This window comes from Syngnathus acus, chromosome 1, assembly GCF_901709675.1.
Source record: "Syngnathus acus chromosome 1, fSynAcu1.2, whole genome shotgun sequence".
Taxonomy (NCBI): domain Eukaryota; kingdom Metazoa; phylum Chordata; class Actinopteri; order Syngnathiformes; family Syngnathidae; genus Syngnathus; species Syngnathus acus.
Window position 1 is genome coordinate 16,831,194 of NC_051087.1, and position 19,525 is coordinate 16,850,718.

Sequence of the window (19,525 nt, forward strand, 5' to 3'; positions counted from 1 at the left end):
GAGGAGATCATTAGTCACTTTAGCAAGTGCTGTCTTAGTGGAATGATTAGCTCTAAAACCAGACTGAAAAGATTCATATCGATTATTGGCGACCATGTAATCAATAAGCTGCTGCGCTACTACTTTTTCAAGAAGTTTTGCTATGAATGGGAGGTTTGAAACTGGTCTATAATTACTGAGACAGTCCAGGTCAAGATTTGGTCGCTTAAGTAACGGTTTAATGATAGCGGTTTTAAAGGCTGTCGGCACTATCCCAGAGGAGACAGACAGATTGATTATATTTAAGCCGGACGGTCGTAAAATTTGAAATAATTCTTTAAGTAGTTTGGCTGGAAGCGGGTCGAGTAAACATGTTGTTTGTTTAGCCACACTAACCAATTGTGCAAGCCTTTCAAGGGACACGCTTTTAAAATTTGAGAGGGTTATTGCATGATCATCAGCACCGGTAATCGGCGGTCTCGACTGAGCGATTGGAATGGTATTTTTGATCTCATCCCTAATGGATTCAATCTTTCGAGCAAAAAATTTCATGAACTCGTCAGCTGAGTGGAAGGAGCTATCGGGGGTCGGCTGGCGTAGTGTTAGCTTTGCCACTGTATCAAATAGGTATTTAGGATTGTTTTTATTGAGATTGACTTGCGAAAAATAACGAGTTTTTGCTAAGATAAGCGCATCTTTATATTTCAGGAGGCTGTCCTGCCATGCTTGATGGAAAACCTCAAGTTTGGTTAAACGCCATCTGCGCTCATGCTTTCTACATAATTGCTTAAGCGTACGTGTTTCATCTGTGAACCACGAGTAGGCAATCTACGGCGAGTTTTCAGACGTAGCAGCGCCACAGAGTCGATGGCATTTAACAATGTCGCATTGAATTAATTTGTAATATTATCAATAGAGCTGATATATGTGGGAAATATGGCAGTTGCCGGCGACAGTAACTCAGCGCAGTTGCAGTCATGGAGTTAATATTACGGCTGCTGTAATTCTGATTGCTCTCTTGTCTTTGACAAAGAACTAAAATTTTAAATTTTATTAAGTAATGATCAGACAAAACAGTAGTGTATGGCAGTACTGTTATATTTGAGATTGCAAGTCCTCGGGATAATACTAGATCTAAGGTATTTCCATTCTTATGCGTTGCTGCCTGTACGGCGTGCGTAAAACCAAACGTATCAGTTAAAGTCTGAAACGCCGAAGTAAGTGGCTCTGACGGTAAATTCATGTGGATATTGAAATCGCCCATGATTATTATATTATCCGCATTTGTCACTAGATCAGCCACGAATTCTGAAAATTCATCCAGGAAGCCAGAGTAAGCTCCGGGTGGACGGTAAATAACAGCAAGATAAAATGACGGTAAAGTGGTGGATCGGACAGTGAGAACTTCAAATGTTTTAAATACGTACGTTAATCGAACGAGGCCTAAATCTAAGATCGGAATTTGAGATGAGGGCGACACCCCCACCCTTTTTTCGAGGACGCGCCACATGCGAGCTCACAAAATTTGAAGGCGAGGCCTCGTTAAGCGGCAGCAGTTCATTAGGTTTTAACCAGGTCTCGCAAAGACCAAAAACGTTTAGATTATATTCCGTGATGAGGTCATTAACGAGAACTGCTTTCGTATGAAGCGATCTAATATTCATAAAACCGAGTTTAAGTGTAATCGGTCGATCTGGGTGCGTATCTATCGAAGGATTTTTAAACGAAATGCGAGTAAGATTGTGTTCTCTAGGCCTGACATCACCTCTCAAATGTTTATTAGCGCGGTGGGACGATACGACCGTGGGAATTTGATAGTAAATATTTGTTACACATGTAAAATTATCTGAAACAGGCACCGTTTCATCAGCGATACCGGTCGGGGTGGAGTGATTGGATTTGTCTACTACCCCAGTAGAAAGTGTGTTCACGTGTACTGTAGCACTATTCAAACTGTGACGCGCTAGTCTACACAAGGAGCTATGTGCATGCTGGGAGTCTAGCCTAGCGCAAGTTAACTTTAACTTAACAGACTCCAAACCCATCCTAACAGGTGGTCTAATCACCTGTGCCCCGGCCTGCTCTAAAGTGACCTGTCATGAGTGGCTCAAACAGTAATCTATATTCCTAGAAAGAGTGAAGGCTGTCCTTCCTCAGCAGGTCGGGGCGGCCCCAGAAGGAGGACCAGTTATCTATAAAATACAGTCCCTGCTTTTTACAGAACCCAGCCATCCATCGATGAAGGGAGACTAATCTACTAAACCTCTCATCAGTGCCTCTCCCAGGCAGGGGGCCAGAGACAAATACTCGATGTCGACTCATCTTTCTGGCGAGATCACAAGTCCTCGTATGTTTTTCTTTGGGATCTCTGATTGCCTCATCCTAACATCATTGGCGCCGACGTGTATCACAATGTCCGAGTAGCTAATGTTGTTGGAACTACGCTGTTGACTAGGCCCATTGCGAGTCAGCTCCCTAAGATTAGCTTCTATGTCAGTTGCTCTGCCCCCAGGAATACACATTACCGTGGCTGGATATTTAAGCAAGATATTTCGGGTAATGGAGTCACCTTTGACCAAGGTGCAAGGGCCAGTAGACCGAGATGACTTTGGACGGCTATGCGTCTTACCTGGTTCATCGCGATTAGCAAGCCGCTTGGGGCTAATGCTAACTGGGCTAGCGGGCTGACCACAGTCCGCGTCTGTGTCCGCCACATCTACTGTTATCGCACTATTCTGCTCTAGCTGGCGGACACCTCCCTCTAGCAGGGACAACCTCTCTAAGAGAAGGGTGCAGTTGGTGCACGAAGCCGTACAAACCTCTTGATCCGCAGCCATACTTTGTGTCCGATGATCGACGGTAGACAAACGGCCACGAAGCCTCCGCTGAGAGCCAGACAGCGATGTGGACCAAATGGCAGGGATGGTCTGTCCGCATGTCCAGTGATCGACGATCGAGAGCCGAACAGTGACGTGGTCGAAATGGCAGGGATTGACAGTCCGCGACTTTCAACAAAAGTAAACTCCCAAAAGTCGAGTAAAAAACGTTAAAAGCAACTCAAACCCCGTCACCAGATTAGACCACGAATAGGTAATGGGAAATGTGACTGCATCTCAACCAAAACCCCGAGTTTTCTGACCCGACACGTGGTTTCATGAGGTGACGAGTGAGTGAATCAGAGTGGAGTAAAGAACGTAAAAAGCAAGGAAAAACTAGAAAAGAATGTAGGAATGTAGATCGTCTATCTAGTGATGCTGCGGCGCTCTACGTGACGCTCTACGCTCACAGTGAACGTCACACACCGGTACCAAGTGTTGGTTTTGTGTGGGTTTCTGGGGTCCCATGACCAGTCCTCAAAGTTCTCATCATGTGACCATCTTTTTCCTCGGTCGACATTGTCAACTGGTCTGTTCAGATGAGCCCATAGACCATAGCACGCTCCAACCACAATGCAGCAGAGGATCCACCTAGCATGTGGAGCCCCGTTGCTACTAGGATGGCAGAGACACCAATATTTCCCATTGCCTAGCCAGAGTGGGGATCTATGGATTCTTCACCAACATTGAGACGTCCCGCCCTAAACGATGAGGCCCCTTTGTAGTCAGACTTCCCCCCACTCCGAAAATGGGGTCCAGCACTCACTGTAACTTCTAGTGGCTGAGGTGAACCCAGCTGGGCCTTCCAGCAATGTTCAGTGCAGTGGAGGTCGTCAGCAAGACTTGGAATGGCCCCTGCCACCATGGTTTGCCCAGTTTGTCCTTTTTGACGACCTTTATGTCGTCTCAGTCTCCTGGCTTGGAGCGGTTGTTGACCTGTGGGGAAGAAAGATCAGGCGGCAGTAAATTTGCGTTTGACACATCTTTCAGTTTGAGTGCTCTGATCATGCTATCTGACAAGGACAGTTCTTCATCTGCATTTTGCAAATGTTGTATCATTCACTAGTCAATTTTATTGCCCTTTTGAACTGGGCAAATAGGAGAGTTTGCGAGAAGAGTTTGAGCACTTCCTAAAGTTTCCTTCTAACCAAAGACCATTTATGACAGGGGCTATCCCATATATTGCCTCCTGTTTTAAAGGAGATTCTCTGATCTTGGTTGGATTTGGGTTGCGGGAATGGAAGTTAAGTCCTGTAGCAGATGGTTCCTTTCAAAAGTCAAAGTCAAAGTCAGCTTTATTGTCAATCCCTTCATATGTCAAGACACACAAAGAAACCGAAATTCCGTTTCCTCCATCCCACGGTGACGAGACATACAAGTAGGCGACACAAAACAAAAACAAGAAGGCACAAACCATAAATAATAAATAAAATGAGCGATGAATAAATAATAGACCAATAACCCATTAAATAAGAGGGGCAAAACCGAGCCAGTGTGCATACAGCAGACAGCAAGAAGAGGACTCTACGCTGAAAGGGGGAGCGAGTTCAGGATCCTAACAGCCTGGAGTACGAAGCTGTTGGAGAGTCTGGTGGTGCGGGAGCGCAGGCTCCTGTACCGCCTCCCAGAGGGCAGAAGTTCAAACAAAGAGTGAGCGGGGTGACTCACATCACTCACAATCGTGGTCGCCTTGCGGGTGAGATGGGAGGTGTAAATGTCCTTCAAGGAGGGGAGAGAAGCACCAATAGTCTTACTAGCCGTTTTCACTATGCGCTGCAGGGCCTTCAAGTCGTAGTCAGTGCAGCTGCCACCCCAGACAGCAATACAGCTGGAGAGGACGCTCTCAATGGTGCCGCGGTAAAAAGTAGTCATGACGGCCGGAGGAGCCCCCGCTCGCCTGAGTTTCCGAAGGAAGTACAGGCGGCGCTGGGCCTTCTTCGCCAGCGATGCGGTGTTGGTGGACCAGGAGAGATCCTCACTGATGTGCACCCCCAGGAACCTGGCGCTGCTCACTCTCTCCACCACAGCACCGTCGATGGTCAGCGGCAGGTGGTGGGCGTGACCCTTCCGGAAGTCAACAACAATCTCCTTGGTCTTGTCGACGTTCAGCAGGAGGTTGTTGTCCCTGCACCACGCGGTCAGAAGGTCAACCTCCAGCCTGTATTGAGTCTCGTCTCCCTTGGTGATGAGACCCACCAGAGTCGTGTCGTCAGCAAACTTCACTATGCGGTTGCCGCTGCAGGTGGCAGCGCAGTCCCTTTGCTTATCAGTCAACCAAATGTTGATTAGTCAGGGAAGTGCATAAGCGCGTGACCTTCCAAACAGCTACACCACTTCCTCATAGCTTCTTTAGTCACTTTTCAATCATCTTCCGATTGTTTACAGCAAACGCTTGAAAAGTTTGAGAAAATCTTAACTTAATGGTATGACGCCAAATGTATTAGAGAATCCATATGTCGTAAAGTGTTGTATTATTATATGGATCTTTCACTATCTGTCCTACTCCCTCCCTCATTCTGAGGCTTGGCGACGCCCATGCCTCACACCTTGACAAACGTTTTGGGAGGATGTGTTCTTTACTGCACATGATTCTATCATCATTTAATTTGTCTTTCTTTCCAAAATGCTTCTCAGTTTCCCAGTTCACCCATCTTCTGCATGTATTACTGGTTCTCCAGTTTTTTGTCTCTAGTTAATTATCAATCCAAAAGCAACTTTTTTTTTCTAGCAGGCTGCTGCTCCAAAAACCTGCTCACCATCTCAAAGGCACTATTCCATCTAGTACAGCAGTCTACCTTCAGTTTGTGCTTGGGGATGTTAAGCAGCTTCTGGTTCTCTTCAAGCTGATGTGCACCGACTGCTGCGGTGGAAAAAAGTGCCTCGCAGTCTGGCCACACTTGGCACCTTCAGGGCACGTTGAGCCGCAATGTTCAGCGTGTGGGCGTAGCATTTCAGATGGCTGAGGTTACCCAGCTGGGCAGCGACAACCATATTAGCTGTGTTGTCTGTAACTAGAACAACTTCTTTATTTGCGATGTTCCATTCATTCAAAGCACTGCTTAGCAGCTCAGCCGTATTAGCACCCGTGTGGCTTTCATGCATTGCTCTTGTTTGAAGCACGTGTGCTTTCAGCTCCCACTCATCGGTTATGAAATGCGCAGTTAGAGTAACAAATGACTCGGTGGCTACAGACATCCACGCATCACATGTAACGGCGACTTGGTCTGCATTCAACAGCGATGATGTTATTTCTGCTTTAGTCTGCTTGTAGAGTGCCGGGACGGCCGTATCGGTGAAATAGCGTCGGGATGGGATGACGTACCTCGGCTCCGTTGCCTCCATCCTTCTCCAAAATCCCTGATTCTCTACAACCAAGTACGGTTGCAAACCCATTGCAATGAATTCCGCGATGCCTTTCGTAATTCGCTTGGCCTTTTGCGATGTGTTTGGCAGCTTACTCAGAGCGTCCTCAATTGTTCTCTGGCTGCTAGTAGCAACAGCAGCAGCCGGCTTTCCCACCTCCTCTGTAGTAATCATGCTGTGTGACTTCTCATATTCGTTGTGTTGCCAAAGTATTTTATTTTAGTGCGAGAAATCTTGCATACAACGTAGCTTTTGTCCAATTCCTTTCCTCCGTCAACATAGTAGAATCAAAAATGATTCAACACGTCTGCTTTTAAATTTTTAGGAGCAGGTCGGATGTCTCGGCGAAGTGGGTTGAATATCTCAGACTCAGCCATGTTTGTTGTTTTTTTTCTGGAGGAGTGTACTGCGGAAGTGTGCTGAGTGTGCCACTGTGCTCTCGGTCCGTTCCGCATAGCGTCTCGGAGAATGCGCTTACTGTATTTTAGTTCCGCTTTACTTGGCATATTTAAATAATCGGAATTTGGATGTTTGCGAATCGTTCTCTATTCTTCCATGGCCGAATCGCGATTAATCTAAGAATCGGAAATTTCCCCCACCTCTATTTGATGTTTACCGTATTTTTCGGACTATAAGTCGCGTTTTTTTTTTCATAGTTTGGATGGGGGGGCGACTTATAGTCAAGAGCGACAAATTTTTACTTGATCATTAACACATTACTTACTAGTATAGTTGGTCACTTCACATGTTATTTTCACTTTAAACCGCATGAGGGCGCACTATGGCTGTGGAATAATTGGAGCCTCACTGACAATGAGTTCCATTCACTGACTTCCGGAGTCGGGAGATTTAATGATTTGGAGTGACACAGATGATTCGATAAACTTATTTATGTTATAGTTATTTGATATATAGTTTATTTAGAGTAGCAACGTGTATGTTGTTAGACTTCAGTAGTTTCCGATTGTCTAGGGAGGCCGTGAAGGCAGCAGGGGGGGAGGGGGCGGCAAGAGCGATCCAGGGCGCTTACGTGTGTTGGCTCATATGTTGAGCTCTTGATTTGTGAAATAAAGAGTCAGTTACCAAACCCACGTCTAGCCTGGTACTTTGGTAAAGCTACAATATAGTTATATACTAGATCTGTGGAATAATTGGGGCCGCAACTGACGACGAGGCTGACGACGAGGCTGACGACGAGGTTGACGTCAGTGGCGCACGTAGGTCCGGAATCAACAGCTGTTTTTTGTTGTTGTTTTTTTTGACAGGGAGGATGAATATTCCGGTGGATTTAATGATTTGGAATAACACGGATGGTTCGGCAACTGCACCGCGCTGGTCGCATTATTGTGACAGAGCTATCGCTGAAATTTAGAAAATATTTTTAAAGTCCTGATGTACTTTCCAAAATTTAAATGGACCTCAGTGTGCAGGGAGCTTAATTTTGTCCGATCGCGCAACTGCAGCGTACCGCCAAACGCGCAACCGTAGCGCGCTGGTCGCATTATGGTGACAGAGCGGTCGCTAAAATTTTGAAAATATTTTTAAAGTCCTAATGGACTTTCCAAAATTTAAATGGACCTCAGTGCGCAGGGAGCTTAATTTGGTCCGATCGCGCAACCGCAGCGCGCCGTGTGCTCGCTGTCGCATGGCTTTAAGAGCGTCTTTGTGTTTTAGGATGGCTTTACTGCTCCCACTTGCTTCCTTTGGAGGCATGATTATAGTTGATGCAATCCTCAGAGTAACAAGAACGTAATAACGAACGGAGTCAGTTGGCTTGCGGGTCCTCTCGGCTGATCCCGCGAGGTTCGCCAACCGAATTTCGTCCGACATCCGAAGCAACAAAATCTCGAATTTCTTGTTCGAATACCGATTTGTTCGAGAACCGGGACGTTCGAAAACCGAGGCTCCACTGTATCTAGTCTGACGTCAGCAGCCCACGTAGTTCCGGCGTCAACAGCTGTGTATGTTTCTTTTTTTTTTGACTCAGAGGATAAATATTCCGACGGATTTAATGATTTAGAGTGTCACGGATGGTTTGTTAAAATTGCTCTTTATATTACATTTATTTGATATATCTAGTCTGACGTCAGCGGCGCACGTAGTCTTTCTGGGGTCAACAGCTATGTATGTGTGTGTGTGTGTGGGTGTGGGTGTGGGTGCGGGTGCGGGTGCGTGCGTGCGCGTTTTTTTTTTTTAAAGTCACACAAGACGAAGATTTCCGATGAATTTAAAGATTTGGAGTGACAAGGGTGGTTCGATAAAATTGTTGTTTATATTGTTATTTCATACATAGTTTATATATTGTTATATGGGCCTGTGGAAAATTTTGAACTGCAACGCGCCGCTGACGTCGGACTTGTTTACATAAAGGAGGATGAACTCGATCAATGGCTTTAATGATTTGGAGTGACACAGATGGTTTGCTAAACGTGTTAATTATGTTATAGTTATTTGAATAACTATTAATGTTACATCAAGCCCGTTCTAAGCTTCTCGTTTGTGTTTGTCACGTTAGCAAATCATATCGTTAACCTGTGGTTGCTGGTTTATATCTGTTTTTGGTGTGATTTTGTCAAGTAAATTTCCCCCAAAATGCGACCTATACTCCGGTACGACTCATATGTGTTTTTTTTCACTTTTATTGTGCATTTTATGGCTGATGCGACTTGTACTTCGGAGCAACCTTCAGTCCGAAAAATATGGTAGTTTATATATCGTTATATGGGCCTGTGGAATAATTTGAACTGCAACTGACGACGAGTCCGACGTCAGCGGAGTGCCGCACACGCGGCGTTGTTTACAGAAAGGACGAAGAATTCGATCGATGGATTCAATGATTTGGAGTGACACAGATGGTTTGATAAACGTATTATTTATGTTATAGTTATTTGAAGAACCATTAATGTTACGTCGTTCTCAGCTCCTCGTTTGTGTTTGTCACGTTAGCATACCGTATCGTTTAGCCTGTTTTTGCTGGTTCATGTCTTTACTTGGTGTTGGATTTTGTCAAATACATTTCCCCAAAATGCGACTTAAACGCCAGTGCGACTTATATATGTTTTTTTTTCCCCTTTATTGTGCATTTTATGGTTGATGCGACTTGTACTCCGGAGCGACTTTTAGTCCGAAAAATACGGTAATTACTTTAATAAACCTTTGATCCGAAAGGAACTACAAATTGATAGGGAGGGAGGGAGAGAGATCCAAATGTTTTCTTTCTCCGCACCATGTCTCTTCTTTAATTTCATGTTTCCAAAGCAATCACATCTATAGAATGTAAGCAATATCCGCTGAACAGCTTTTTATCGATTGATCGATCGATCTCAGGGGTGGAAATTCAGTTACCAGAAGTATTCACGCCAAAGAGTGGGCACAATGCCTAAATTGTAAAATATGCAAAATTGTTGGACAATCTGCGCAACTTCAGGAGGGTTAAGAAATCGCCTCATGCTCCCAGTCGTGATAATGACTCTCGCTAAAGCCAACACTTGTGGGAAAACAGTTAAAAAAGATCAAGAGGGATGAACTTGAAATGGCTTCCACCTGCAAAACCAGTCCTGTTTTGGGGACCATCTCGTTGTTGCCCCTCTAGTGCACCTGTTGTTAATTCCATCAACACCAATGCAGCTGAAACTGATAGCAAGCGCAGTCCCTGCTCATTTTCCCGAGTCTCCGAGATGTGTGCGCAGCAAGTGTTAATCCTGACATGAAACAGTACAAAGACAATATTTCAGGGTTGCTGAGGGAGTTTGAGAAACAATTTCAGGTCTTTAGCAAACTCGAGACTGAATTTGTAGTTTTTCGCTCACCATTCACAGTCAGAGCTTCTGACGTGCCTGTTGACACAACTTGAAATCATTGATTTGCAGTGTGATGTAGAATTGAATGACAAATTTGCCTCTGTGGGCTTGGACACATTTTACAAGTATTTCCTTCCACGATATCCTAAATTGACAGCACTGGCTGCAAAAATGTTGTCCATGTTTGGACTACCTACCTTTGTGAGCAAGTTTTCTCACTAATGAACATTAATAAAACAAAGCTACGCTCAAAACTCACACATAAACACTTAAATGAGATTCTGAAACCAGCTGCTACTCAGAATATGATGCTTGATATTGATCAGTGACGTGCGCTGAGGTTCATGACTGGGGAGGCACTGACGTCACCCACCCCCCATCCGGTAAAATATGTCCGGCACCTAACAGTGTCACAAAAAAGGTTGGAGAACGCTGCTCTTGTGTGGCTTATTCATTATTTAATTTGAACTATTTTGATTAAAATCTCATATCAGCAGTCTTCTCACATAAAAACACTCAATAAAGCACATGAAATCAAAAACTTGTTTTCGATCGTGCGTACCACTCCGTTCCGAAGTCCCGTTGTCCAAATCAAACCTTTTTACTCCGGAGTTGGTCTCCATAGTTGATGTATGTAATCCTCCGTTGTAAAACGAAATGTAAAATCAGGAAGAAAAAAAAAAAAAAAGAATGTAAAACGAAACAAATGGACGACTGCTCCTCAGTTCACTGTAAATTTTAACTGGAGATCTCTTATTCTACAGGTAGGCGCATGAAGCATCCCGGGATCACTAGCCCTATCACTTGTGCCATAAGGCTGGAGAAACTTTCTTCGTAGCCTCCGTAAGATCTCTTTTCAAAGCCGTTTTGTTCATCTAAAGAAACACGACGTTACCGACAGATGACAAAAAACACAAGATATTATACAGTATACACCAGCTTAACTACGGAAATCAATTAATATAGCCACAGTGTTTGAACACTTAAACAGCGACATAAAGACAGAGAGCAGTTCAGTCTAACTGCATAGCGTGTCAACATACCTGCGTGAAGCTGGCCCCCCACCCCACGCAGAATTTAATGAAAATAGTCTGTTTCGTTTGTGCTTCGTTTGTGCTGGTTTGTGTCGTAAAAATTTTCGTTTGTGCAGCAACAGTTTTCTAGTTATAAAAGATTATTTTATAGGTCATCCAGAGTTCACCCAGCCCCCCATCTGCTCAAAATGAACCCAAAATGGTACCGTTTGTTTGTGCTTCGTTTGTGCTGGTTTGTGCTGCAAAAATGTTCGTTTGTGCTGCTACGGTTTCGTAGATATTACATATTTAATTTATAGCGATGACGTCACCCAGCCCCCCATTTTACTCCAAATGGACCCAAAATGGTACCGTTCGTTTGTGCTTCGTTTGTGCTGGTTTGTGCTGCAAAGATTTTCGTTTGTGCTGCTACGGTTTCGTAGATATTACACATTTAATTTATAGCGATGACGTCACGTAGCCCCGCCGCCCCATTCACTTCCAAATGGACCCAAAATGGTACCGTTCGTTTGTGCTTCGTTTGTGCTGGTTTGTGCTGCAAAAACCTTTGTTTGTGCTGCTACGGTTTCGTAGATAATACACATATTTATAGCGATGACGTCACCCAGCCCCCCATTTTACTTCAAATGGACCCAAAATGGTACCGTTCGTTTGTGCTTCGTTTGTGCTGGTTTGTGCTGCAAAAATTTTCGTTTGTGCTGCTACGGTTTCGTAGATATTACACATTTAATTTATAGCAATAACGTCACGTAGCCCCGCCCCCATTCACTTCCAAATGGACCCAAAATGGTACCGATTGTTTGTGCCGCAAAAAATTTAGTTTGCGCTCAGTGAATCATTCAATTTGTCATTTATTTAATATTAATTTCTTTTCTAGAGATGTCAAATCCTTGCTCCATGGATCGTTAATTGATCATTTGTTTGTGCCATTGCAATTTTTCATTACTAAAATCATGCATCTTCATGTATTTTATTCTAACAATTTTTCACTTGACATCCTGATAACTCATCAATTCTTACACATGTATTATCCAACTAATTACCATGCAAAGTGACCTCTGCAGGCCGGTAAGACATATCGCAACAGGGTGGCGAAAAACAAAGACATGCATATTTTTCAAGCGACAAGTGCACAACTATCTCCGAAAATTGTGAAGATTGTGTGAACAGTGAGTGACAGAAAGTGGGACAACATGTATGGCGGGCATCACAGGCAAATAAACTGATGGACTTCGGAGACTCTGAGCCAAGCCACCTGCCAAATTTGGCCACCCTGCACAAGGCAAAACAAGAGAAAAATGATTTGGCATTAGGTGACAAAAATCCAATTTTCTCATTGCAGATGTTGAAATACAGTGCACCTCACAGTGACAGCATCAAAGACATTGGACTTGACAAGTTTTTCTGTCACTATTGGAGTCAAACACAAATGCATGTGTACAAGAGCTTAAAGAAATCCCTCCCAATATTATGTGTTGATGCAACTGGCTCAATAGTTAAAAAACTCATGAGACCAAATGGCATGTCTGGCCATATCTTCCTGTATCAGGGTGTTATGACAGGGCATACCAGCTCCAGTATCCCAGTCGTGCAGATGCTGTCAGAGAAGCATGATGTTAATGCTATCACACAGTGGCTGAAGGAATGGATCCATGCAGGTGCATCTGTTCCTAAAGAAGCAGTGAGTGACTTTTCTCTGGCGATTCTTGGAGCTCTAGTCAAGGCTTTTACCCCTCATCCTGATCTGAAGAGCTACATCAATGAGTGCTTTAACATTTTATGTGGGAATCAACCTGGACATCTACCCCCATGTTTTGTCAGGGGAGATGTAGCACCCTGCATTAAGATGATCTGTCGATGGGACTGCCTGAAAAACAAAAGACCTCGTGTTAAGGATTTCTTTGTCAGGTCAATAGCACAGCTTCTTAAGTCACAATGTTTGCAACATGCAAAAGAACTTCTTCGTGCTATCACCATTGTGGCACTGAGTGAAACCGAGGATAATGACAGTTCTGGAGCCCCTATCCCATCAGAAAAAGTGAAAAGGATGTGTGTGATGCCACGACTGTCAAAGAGCCTGACAATGTCTGCACTACTTCTCAAACGGAAGTAGTAAACAATAGGGGGAAAAAAATCTCATCCTGGGGGGAGCCAGATGCATCTACTGACAGTCTTCCAATGGATGACAATGCAGTTGAAAACTGGAGAGGTTTAGCGGTTCCACCGAAAAAAAGAAACCTCTGGTGCTCTCCAAATTCATGCACAATGCTAAATCTCCACTGTAATTGAGAGCGCAATGAGGAATATTCCAAGTGTTTATTTGATAAAACAATGCTCCTCACAGTACTGCAGTATTAAGGCAAGTTTTACTTGTTTGTACAAACATCGCTGTCCTGCAGACCTGTGGCATGGCTTATCTTCAGACTGCTGCTGAAGAGGGACTCAGCCTTCCTGACCAATTGAAAATCCTTCCCAGTGTCCATCTGCATTCAAAACACAGGACAACAGTACAAAAAGTCAGTCTGCTTCATTGTCAATTTCTTCACATGCCAAGACACACAAAGAAATCAAAATTACGTTCCCACTATCCCACGGTGACAAGACATATTACACAATATACATACAAGTAAACAGCACAAAAAGTAAAAACAAGAAGGCACAAACAATGAATAAATAAGAGCGATGAATAAATAATAAATAAACAAATAACATAAATAAATAAATAAGAGGAGCAAAAATGGAGCAAGTGTGCATACAGCAGACAGTCAGAATATAGCGCAAAAGTACAGGACGTTATGCAGCCGAGGGTGGATGGGGGAGAGAGTTCAGGATCCTAACAGCCTGGAGTATGAAGCTTTTGGTGAGTCTTGTGGTGCGGGAGCGCAGGCTTCTGTACCTCTTCCCAGAGGGCAGAAGATCAAACAAATAGTGAGCGGGGTGACTCACATCACACACGATCGTGGTCGCCTTGCGGGTGAGATGGGAGGTGTAAATGTCCTTCAGGGAGGGGAGTGAAGAACCAATAATCTTACCAGCTGTGTTCACTATGCGCTGCAGGGCCTTCATGTTGTATTCAGTGCAGCTACCACCCCACACAGCGATACAACTGAAGAGGACGCTCTCAATGGTGCCACGGTAGAATGTGGTCATGATGGCCGGAGGAGCACATGCTCGCCCGAGTTTCCGCAGGAAGTACAGGCGGCGCTGAGCTTTCTTCCCCGGTGATGCAGTGTTGGTGGTCCAGGAGAGGTCCTCACTGATGTGCACCCCCAGGAATCTGGTGCTGCTCACTCTCTCCACCACAGCACCGTCGATGGTCAGTGGCAGGTGTTGGGTGTGACCCTTCCGGAAGTCAACAACAATCTCCTTGGTCTTGTTGACGTTCAGCAGGAGGTTGTTGTCCCTGCACCACGTGGCCAGAAGGTCGACCTCCGACCTGTATTGAGTCTCGTCGCCCTCGGTGATGAGACCCACCAGAGTCGTGTCGTCGGTATATTTCAGCACGCGGTTGCTGCTGTAGGTTGCAGTGCAGTCATGCGTCAGCAGGGTGAAGAGCAGCGGACTGAGCACGCAGCCTTGGGGGCCCCCGTGCTCAGCGTGATGCTGCCGAAGATATTGTCGCCACTACTACTACCTTAGGCCTCTGACAGAGGAAGTCCAGTAGCCAGTTGCAGAGTCCCAGCTTGTCGAGTTTGCAGATGAGTCGCTGTGGTACAATGGTGTTGAATGCATAACTGAAGTCCACAAACAGCAATCTCACATACGAGTCTCTTTTCTCCAGGTGGGTGAGGGCTGAGTGGAGGGCAGAGCAGATGGCATCCTCAGAGGACCGTTTGGCTCGGTACGCAAACTGGAAGGGGTCTATGGTGGGGGGGAGAATGGATCTGATGTGCTCCATGACAAGCCGCTCAAAGCACTTCATGATGATGGGTGTCAGTGCCACGGGGCGGTAGTCATTGAAGCAGGATGGAGCAGGTTTCTTCGGCACAGGTATGATGGTGGCAGCCTTGAAACATGATGGGACGATGGCCTGCTGCGGGGAAATGTTAAAGATGTCCGTGAAGACACCCATCAGCTCCTCAGCGCAGTCCTTCAGCGCTCGACCTGGGATGTTGTCTGGGCCCGCCGTCTTACGGGTGTTGATAGCGGCAAGCGTCCTCCTCACGCTATCGGCAGAGAGGCACAGGGGCTGCTCGTGTGGAGGGGTCTTCAGCGGGCAAGTGCTGTTCTGCTGTTCAGTACAGGCAAGGCTGTGTTCAGGGAATGTTACTCACAGTTACAATCTGGGAGAGTTTGTGTGGATTGACACTGACCTTGGTGGCAGTTGCAAGGAAGTTGCCTTACTTGAATTTCCCTCCATTCTTGCTTGAATTTCCCTCCAGTGTTGATAATGTTCCCTTTGACAAATAGTTATTTTTTCACGTTTGCAAGTTTCTTTTTCTGGCTGTCATCAACTTCACATACATGTATTAATTGTTGCATTAATTAATGTTTTGGAACAGACATGGACTCACCAGGTATTTAGGTTGCGGTGAGCCTTTTTCACGTCTGATGTAATTTAATAAAAAATCATATAGGCTTATTTATAACAAGGAATTTAATCAATGAGCACGATAAAAACATAATTACAGAAATATCCTCCTACTAAAAGCCATTTCCCGCAGTGAAGGTTTTCTGTAAGCTAAAAATAAAAAAAAAGGCCAAGAACATATTTACCTTTCGTCCTGCATCAGGGGCATTCCAGGAGCTTGAAATTCGCGACGAAATACGGTGACGTCATCGCTATAAATTAAATGAGTAATATCTGCAAAACCGTAGCAGCGCAGACCAGCACAAACGAACGGTACCATTTTGAGTCCATTTGGAGTAAAATGGGGGGCTGTGTGACGTCATCGCTATAAATTAAATGTGTAATATCTACGAAACCGTAGCAGCACGAACGAAAGTTTTTGCAGCACAAACCAGCACAAACAAAGCACAAACGAACGGTACCATTTTGGGTTCATTTTGAGCAGATGGGTGCTGGGTGAACTCTGGATGACCTATAAAATAATCTTTTATAACTGGAAAACCGTTGCTGCACAAACGAAAATTTTTACGGCACAAACCAGCACAAACGAAGCACAAACGAAACAGACTATTTTCATTAATTTTGGGGGTGGGGTAGGGGGCCAGCTTCACGCAGGTGTCAACATAGGCAGCCGTGTGATTACGCAATCCTCAGAGGCTAGACTGGACATTGGCTCCTCCGAGCGAATCGTCTTCAGTTTTAAAATAACTATACAAATCCAGCGATTTTGGTTCACAATGATACAAAATTGAGATTAAAAGGAAAATGACTTTATAATAAAAACAATTGAATTTGTTTTTCCCCTTTTCATGATTGCAGAGGAGGCGTAGCCTCCCTTGCCTCCTCTGACCGCACGTCCCTGATATTGATGCACTTGTGCAGGCTAAAAGATGCCAAGTATCAGTGGCAAATAGACAAAAAAGACTCAATTCTATGGAACGCTGGTTTGAACGTTGCACTATAAAATAATCAAATGTGAATATTTGCTCTAGTAATTTCTGTGAAAGTCAGTGGTAGTCAGAAACAGATTTACAAGAGAAGAGTATTGTTAAGTAAAATATGTCTAATGCATGCCACATGTCATCTATGTGAGTTTTTTGTTTACATTTTATGCATTAACAAGGAAGGGGTCAAATTTACTTTATCAAATGTCTGTTTAAAACAGCTGCCACTCAATTAAGATGTGTTGGATGTATTTTATTTGTTTTTAAGTTCCACAGAACTGGTTGTTGACTAAATGTTTTAAAACATTGTACAAGCGCTGTGGTCAGTTTTTTTTTTTATGGATAAATGTTAAACTGAGTAACAGTGTAAAAGGACAATTAATTTTATATAAAGATTTTTATCATTTATTTCTTCTTTGCTCTAATACAAAAAAAGAGTGGGCTTACTGTTAGTTCGATGTAATTTTGGAATGAGTTTACTGGTCTGGCCCCCTTGAGATCAGATTAAGCTGAGTGCTGCCCCCAGACCAAAATGAGTTTGACACTGGGCTTAGACTGATTTCAGCTGCTCAGGCGGACATCCGACCACAAATCGGGAATATGCAACATGTTGGATTGTTTTGGATTTACCATCCCAGCGATCGTAGGTCAGCCCCAATTCTCGTAATGGCTCCTAAGATCCTTCTGTGTGCGAGGTGCTTAGACTGGTTTCGGCCGCTCAGGAGGACGTCCGCCCACAAATCGGGGATATGCAACATGTTGGATTGTTTTGGCTTGACTTTCCACTGTGTGTGGTGTCCCCCCGAAAATGGATGAATGAACACGCAGCCGGTTGACAGTGTTGTGCAGCGAATCAGAAATTGAGTTGAATAGGCGTGGAAGAACAGTTTGGAATCCAAAATCAAAATAGTCATGGCATAACAGAAAGTCTGTGCTTGTTCTGTGGCCACTCCTTTGACCGCTGCCGTTTTGATTTTTCACTGCGAAAAACAAACCAACAACTGCTTGGTTGCTTACTCTGAAATCATTTATGATCTCTGGAGGTTATGCAAGATTTACCTTCATTAATGGGAATATTTTTTAATGAAATGTGATCTGTTGCTCTTCCCACATGGTTGCACTCTACACGCAATACATTACCCGTGACTTATTTATTGTCACGTGGGGGGGGGGGGTGTCTCAGAGTTCGTTAGTTTGCCGACAGTTTTAAAATGATGTTGTGTGAACCAGGCTTAAATGCTTCTATCTCCCTTAAAAATGTATGCTTTCACCCTAGGAGTTACTACAGTCATTTGTAATTCTTAGGCCAGAATGTTTATAGCTTATTTATGTTTTATTTATATAACAAAAAACTGTTTTGTGTTTCTTGTATCATTCATGGACTTTATTTGTTCTGTGGTGTTCGTTGTGTTAACCGTTGCCATTGTCACCACATTAAAGCATTGTTATCTAAGATATGGTGTTGATGTCGCTAATAAAATTTCATAAAAATAACTTAACAGGCACCTTTTTGTAAAGAAGGCACCCATATGACTGATCTGGTGAATTTCAGCCTCTTTTCAAATTGACTAAACTCAAAGTTCAACCAGCATTTCTGAACAGATTTTGGTCGTACCACTACTTTATGAGCAACAAGGCCTTCTTGTGATTACAGTAATCCATATCTCAAGCATGCAACGGAAGTGATTTTTCTTCCATTTTCCACTTGGTGGTTTATGTCTTACAGCAAATTATTGTTTTACTCTCCAGGCTTTAGACTACAGTGATGATGAGAAGGAGCAGCAAGCTAAGAGGAGAGTGAAAAACACAAAGCACAACACAGGTAAAATAAGATCATGGAAAAAAAATTGTCGTCGAACTTTAGAAGAAGGTTAAGCGTTTCTGTCATGGCTTTATTCTTGACGTTTTGTCCCCTCATAGAAATTCTTATGGTGAAGACTCTGCAGCCGCACCGTGTAACACCAAGACATTCAGACGCTCCATTCAGGCATCTTAATGGAAACAACCCCCACCATCCTTTTCGTCAATCTTGTCAGCCACCCCTGCACACAGATGTTACCCGCGAGTACCATGCTCCTCCCTGCCTTGATCTACCCTATCCTCCTCCCTCAGTCACATTCCCTCCTCCTTCTTTCTTTAGTCCATCATACACCTCTACCGGCGAGTACCATGCTCCTCCCTGCCTTGATCTACCCTATCCTCCTCCCTCAATCAACTTCCCTCGCTTCCCTCCATCATTCTTTAGTCCATCATACACCTCTCTACTCTGTCCACCAAATTCTGTCCCTTTTTCAAATTTCCATCCTCCGCCACCACCACCACCACCACAATAAAATTCAACACATTGGACTAACTGTATAAAGTCTGCAGTCTGTGCATCTAAAGAAGAGTCTGATCAATATGGATGTTTTATGCTAATTATAATATTTGGCATATCAATTTTCAGAACAAAATTCTAATGACCTTGTAACCAGTTGATTAATTTTAAATGTTTAATGGACAAAGTAAATTTTTTGGGTCAATAAAAGATATAAATGACATTTGTCTATTTTACTTTTTTTCTTTTTCTTTGTCCTTTAGTATTTGTTCAACTTTACAACAGTGAGAAGAGGTTGTTAGAGATGGTCCAACCCAGTATTTTTCATGGTTAGTTGATTTAGAATCTAGACAAACAACGTCCAGTTTCAGCCTTTTGTTTTCTTTTGTTCAGACAAAATATGTAGGTCTTACCTTAAAACTTTTTTCGACAGTTTCGGCTGCAACTTCCGCCTCGGAAGCTATTAGTACTGAAGATATAATGAACACAACCCAACGTCCAGTTTCTGTGTCACCGAGCCCCTTCCCCAAGCTGTAGAGGAGGGGGCACAAGAGTACAAACTGCAGCCAAATCGGCCAGTGTGGCTTAATCAAAGGCAATAGCATAGAAATGTGTCTAATCATGTCTTGAATGCTATTACTG

At 44.0% G+C, this 19,525-nt stretch overlaps 1 protein-coding gene across 1 annotated transcript in view; it reads left to right on the forward strand.

Moving 5' to 3' along the window:
- naf1 (nuclear assembly factor 1 homolog (S. cerevisiae)) overlaps positions 1 to 19,106 on the forward strand; it is a 69,734-nt gene extending 50,628 nt beyond the window's left edge. The window contains 2 exon segments of the mRNA XM_037254796.1: positions 18,316 to 18,388; positions 18,487 to 19,106. Coding sequence (XP_037110691.1) covers positions 18,316 to 18,388; positions 18,487 to 18,899 — 486 coding nt within the window. The 3' untranslated portion in view covers positions 18,900 to 19,106.
- Positions 19,107 to 19,525: the final 419 nt, after the last annotated feature.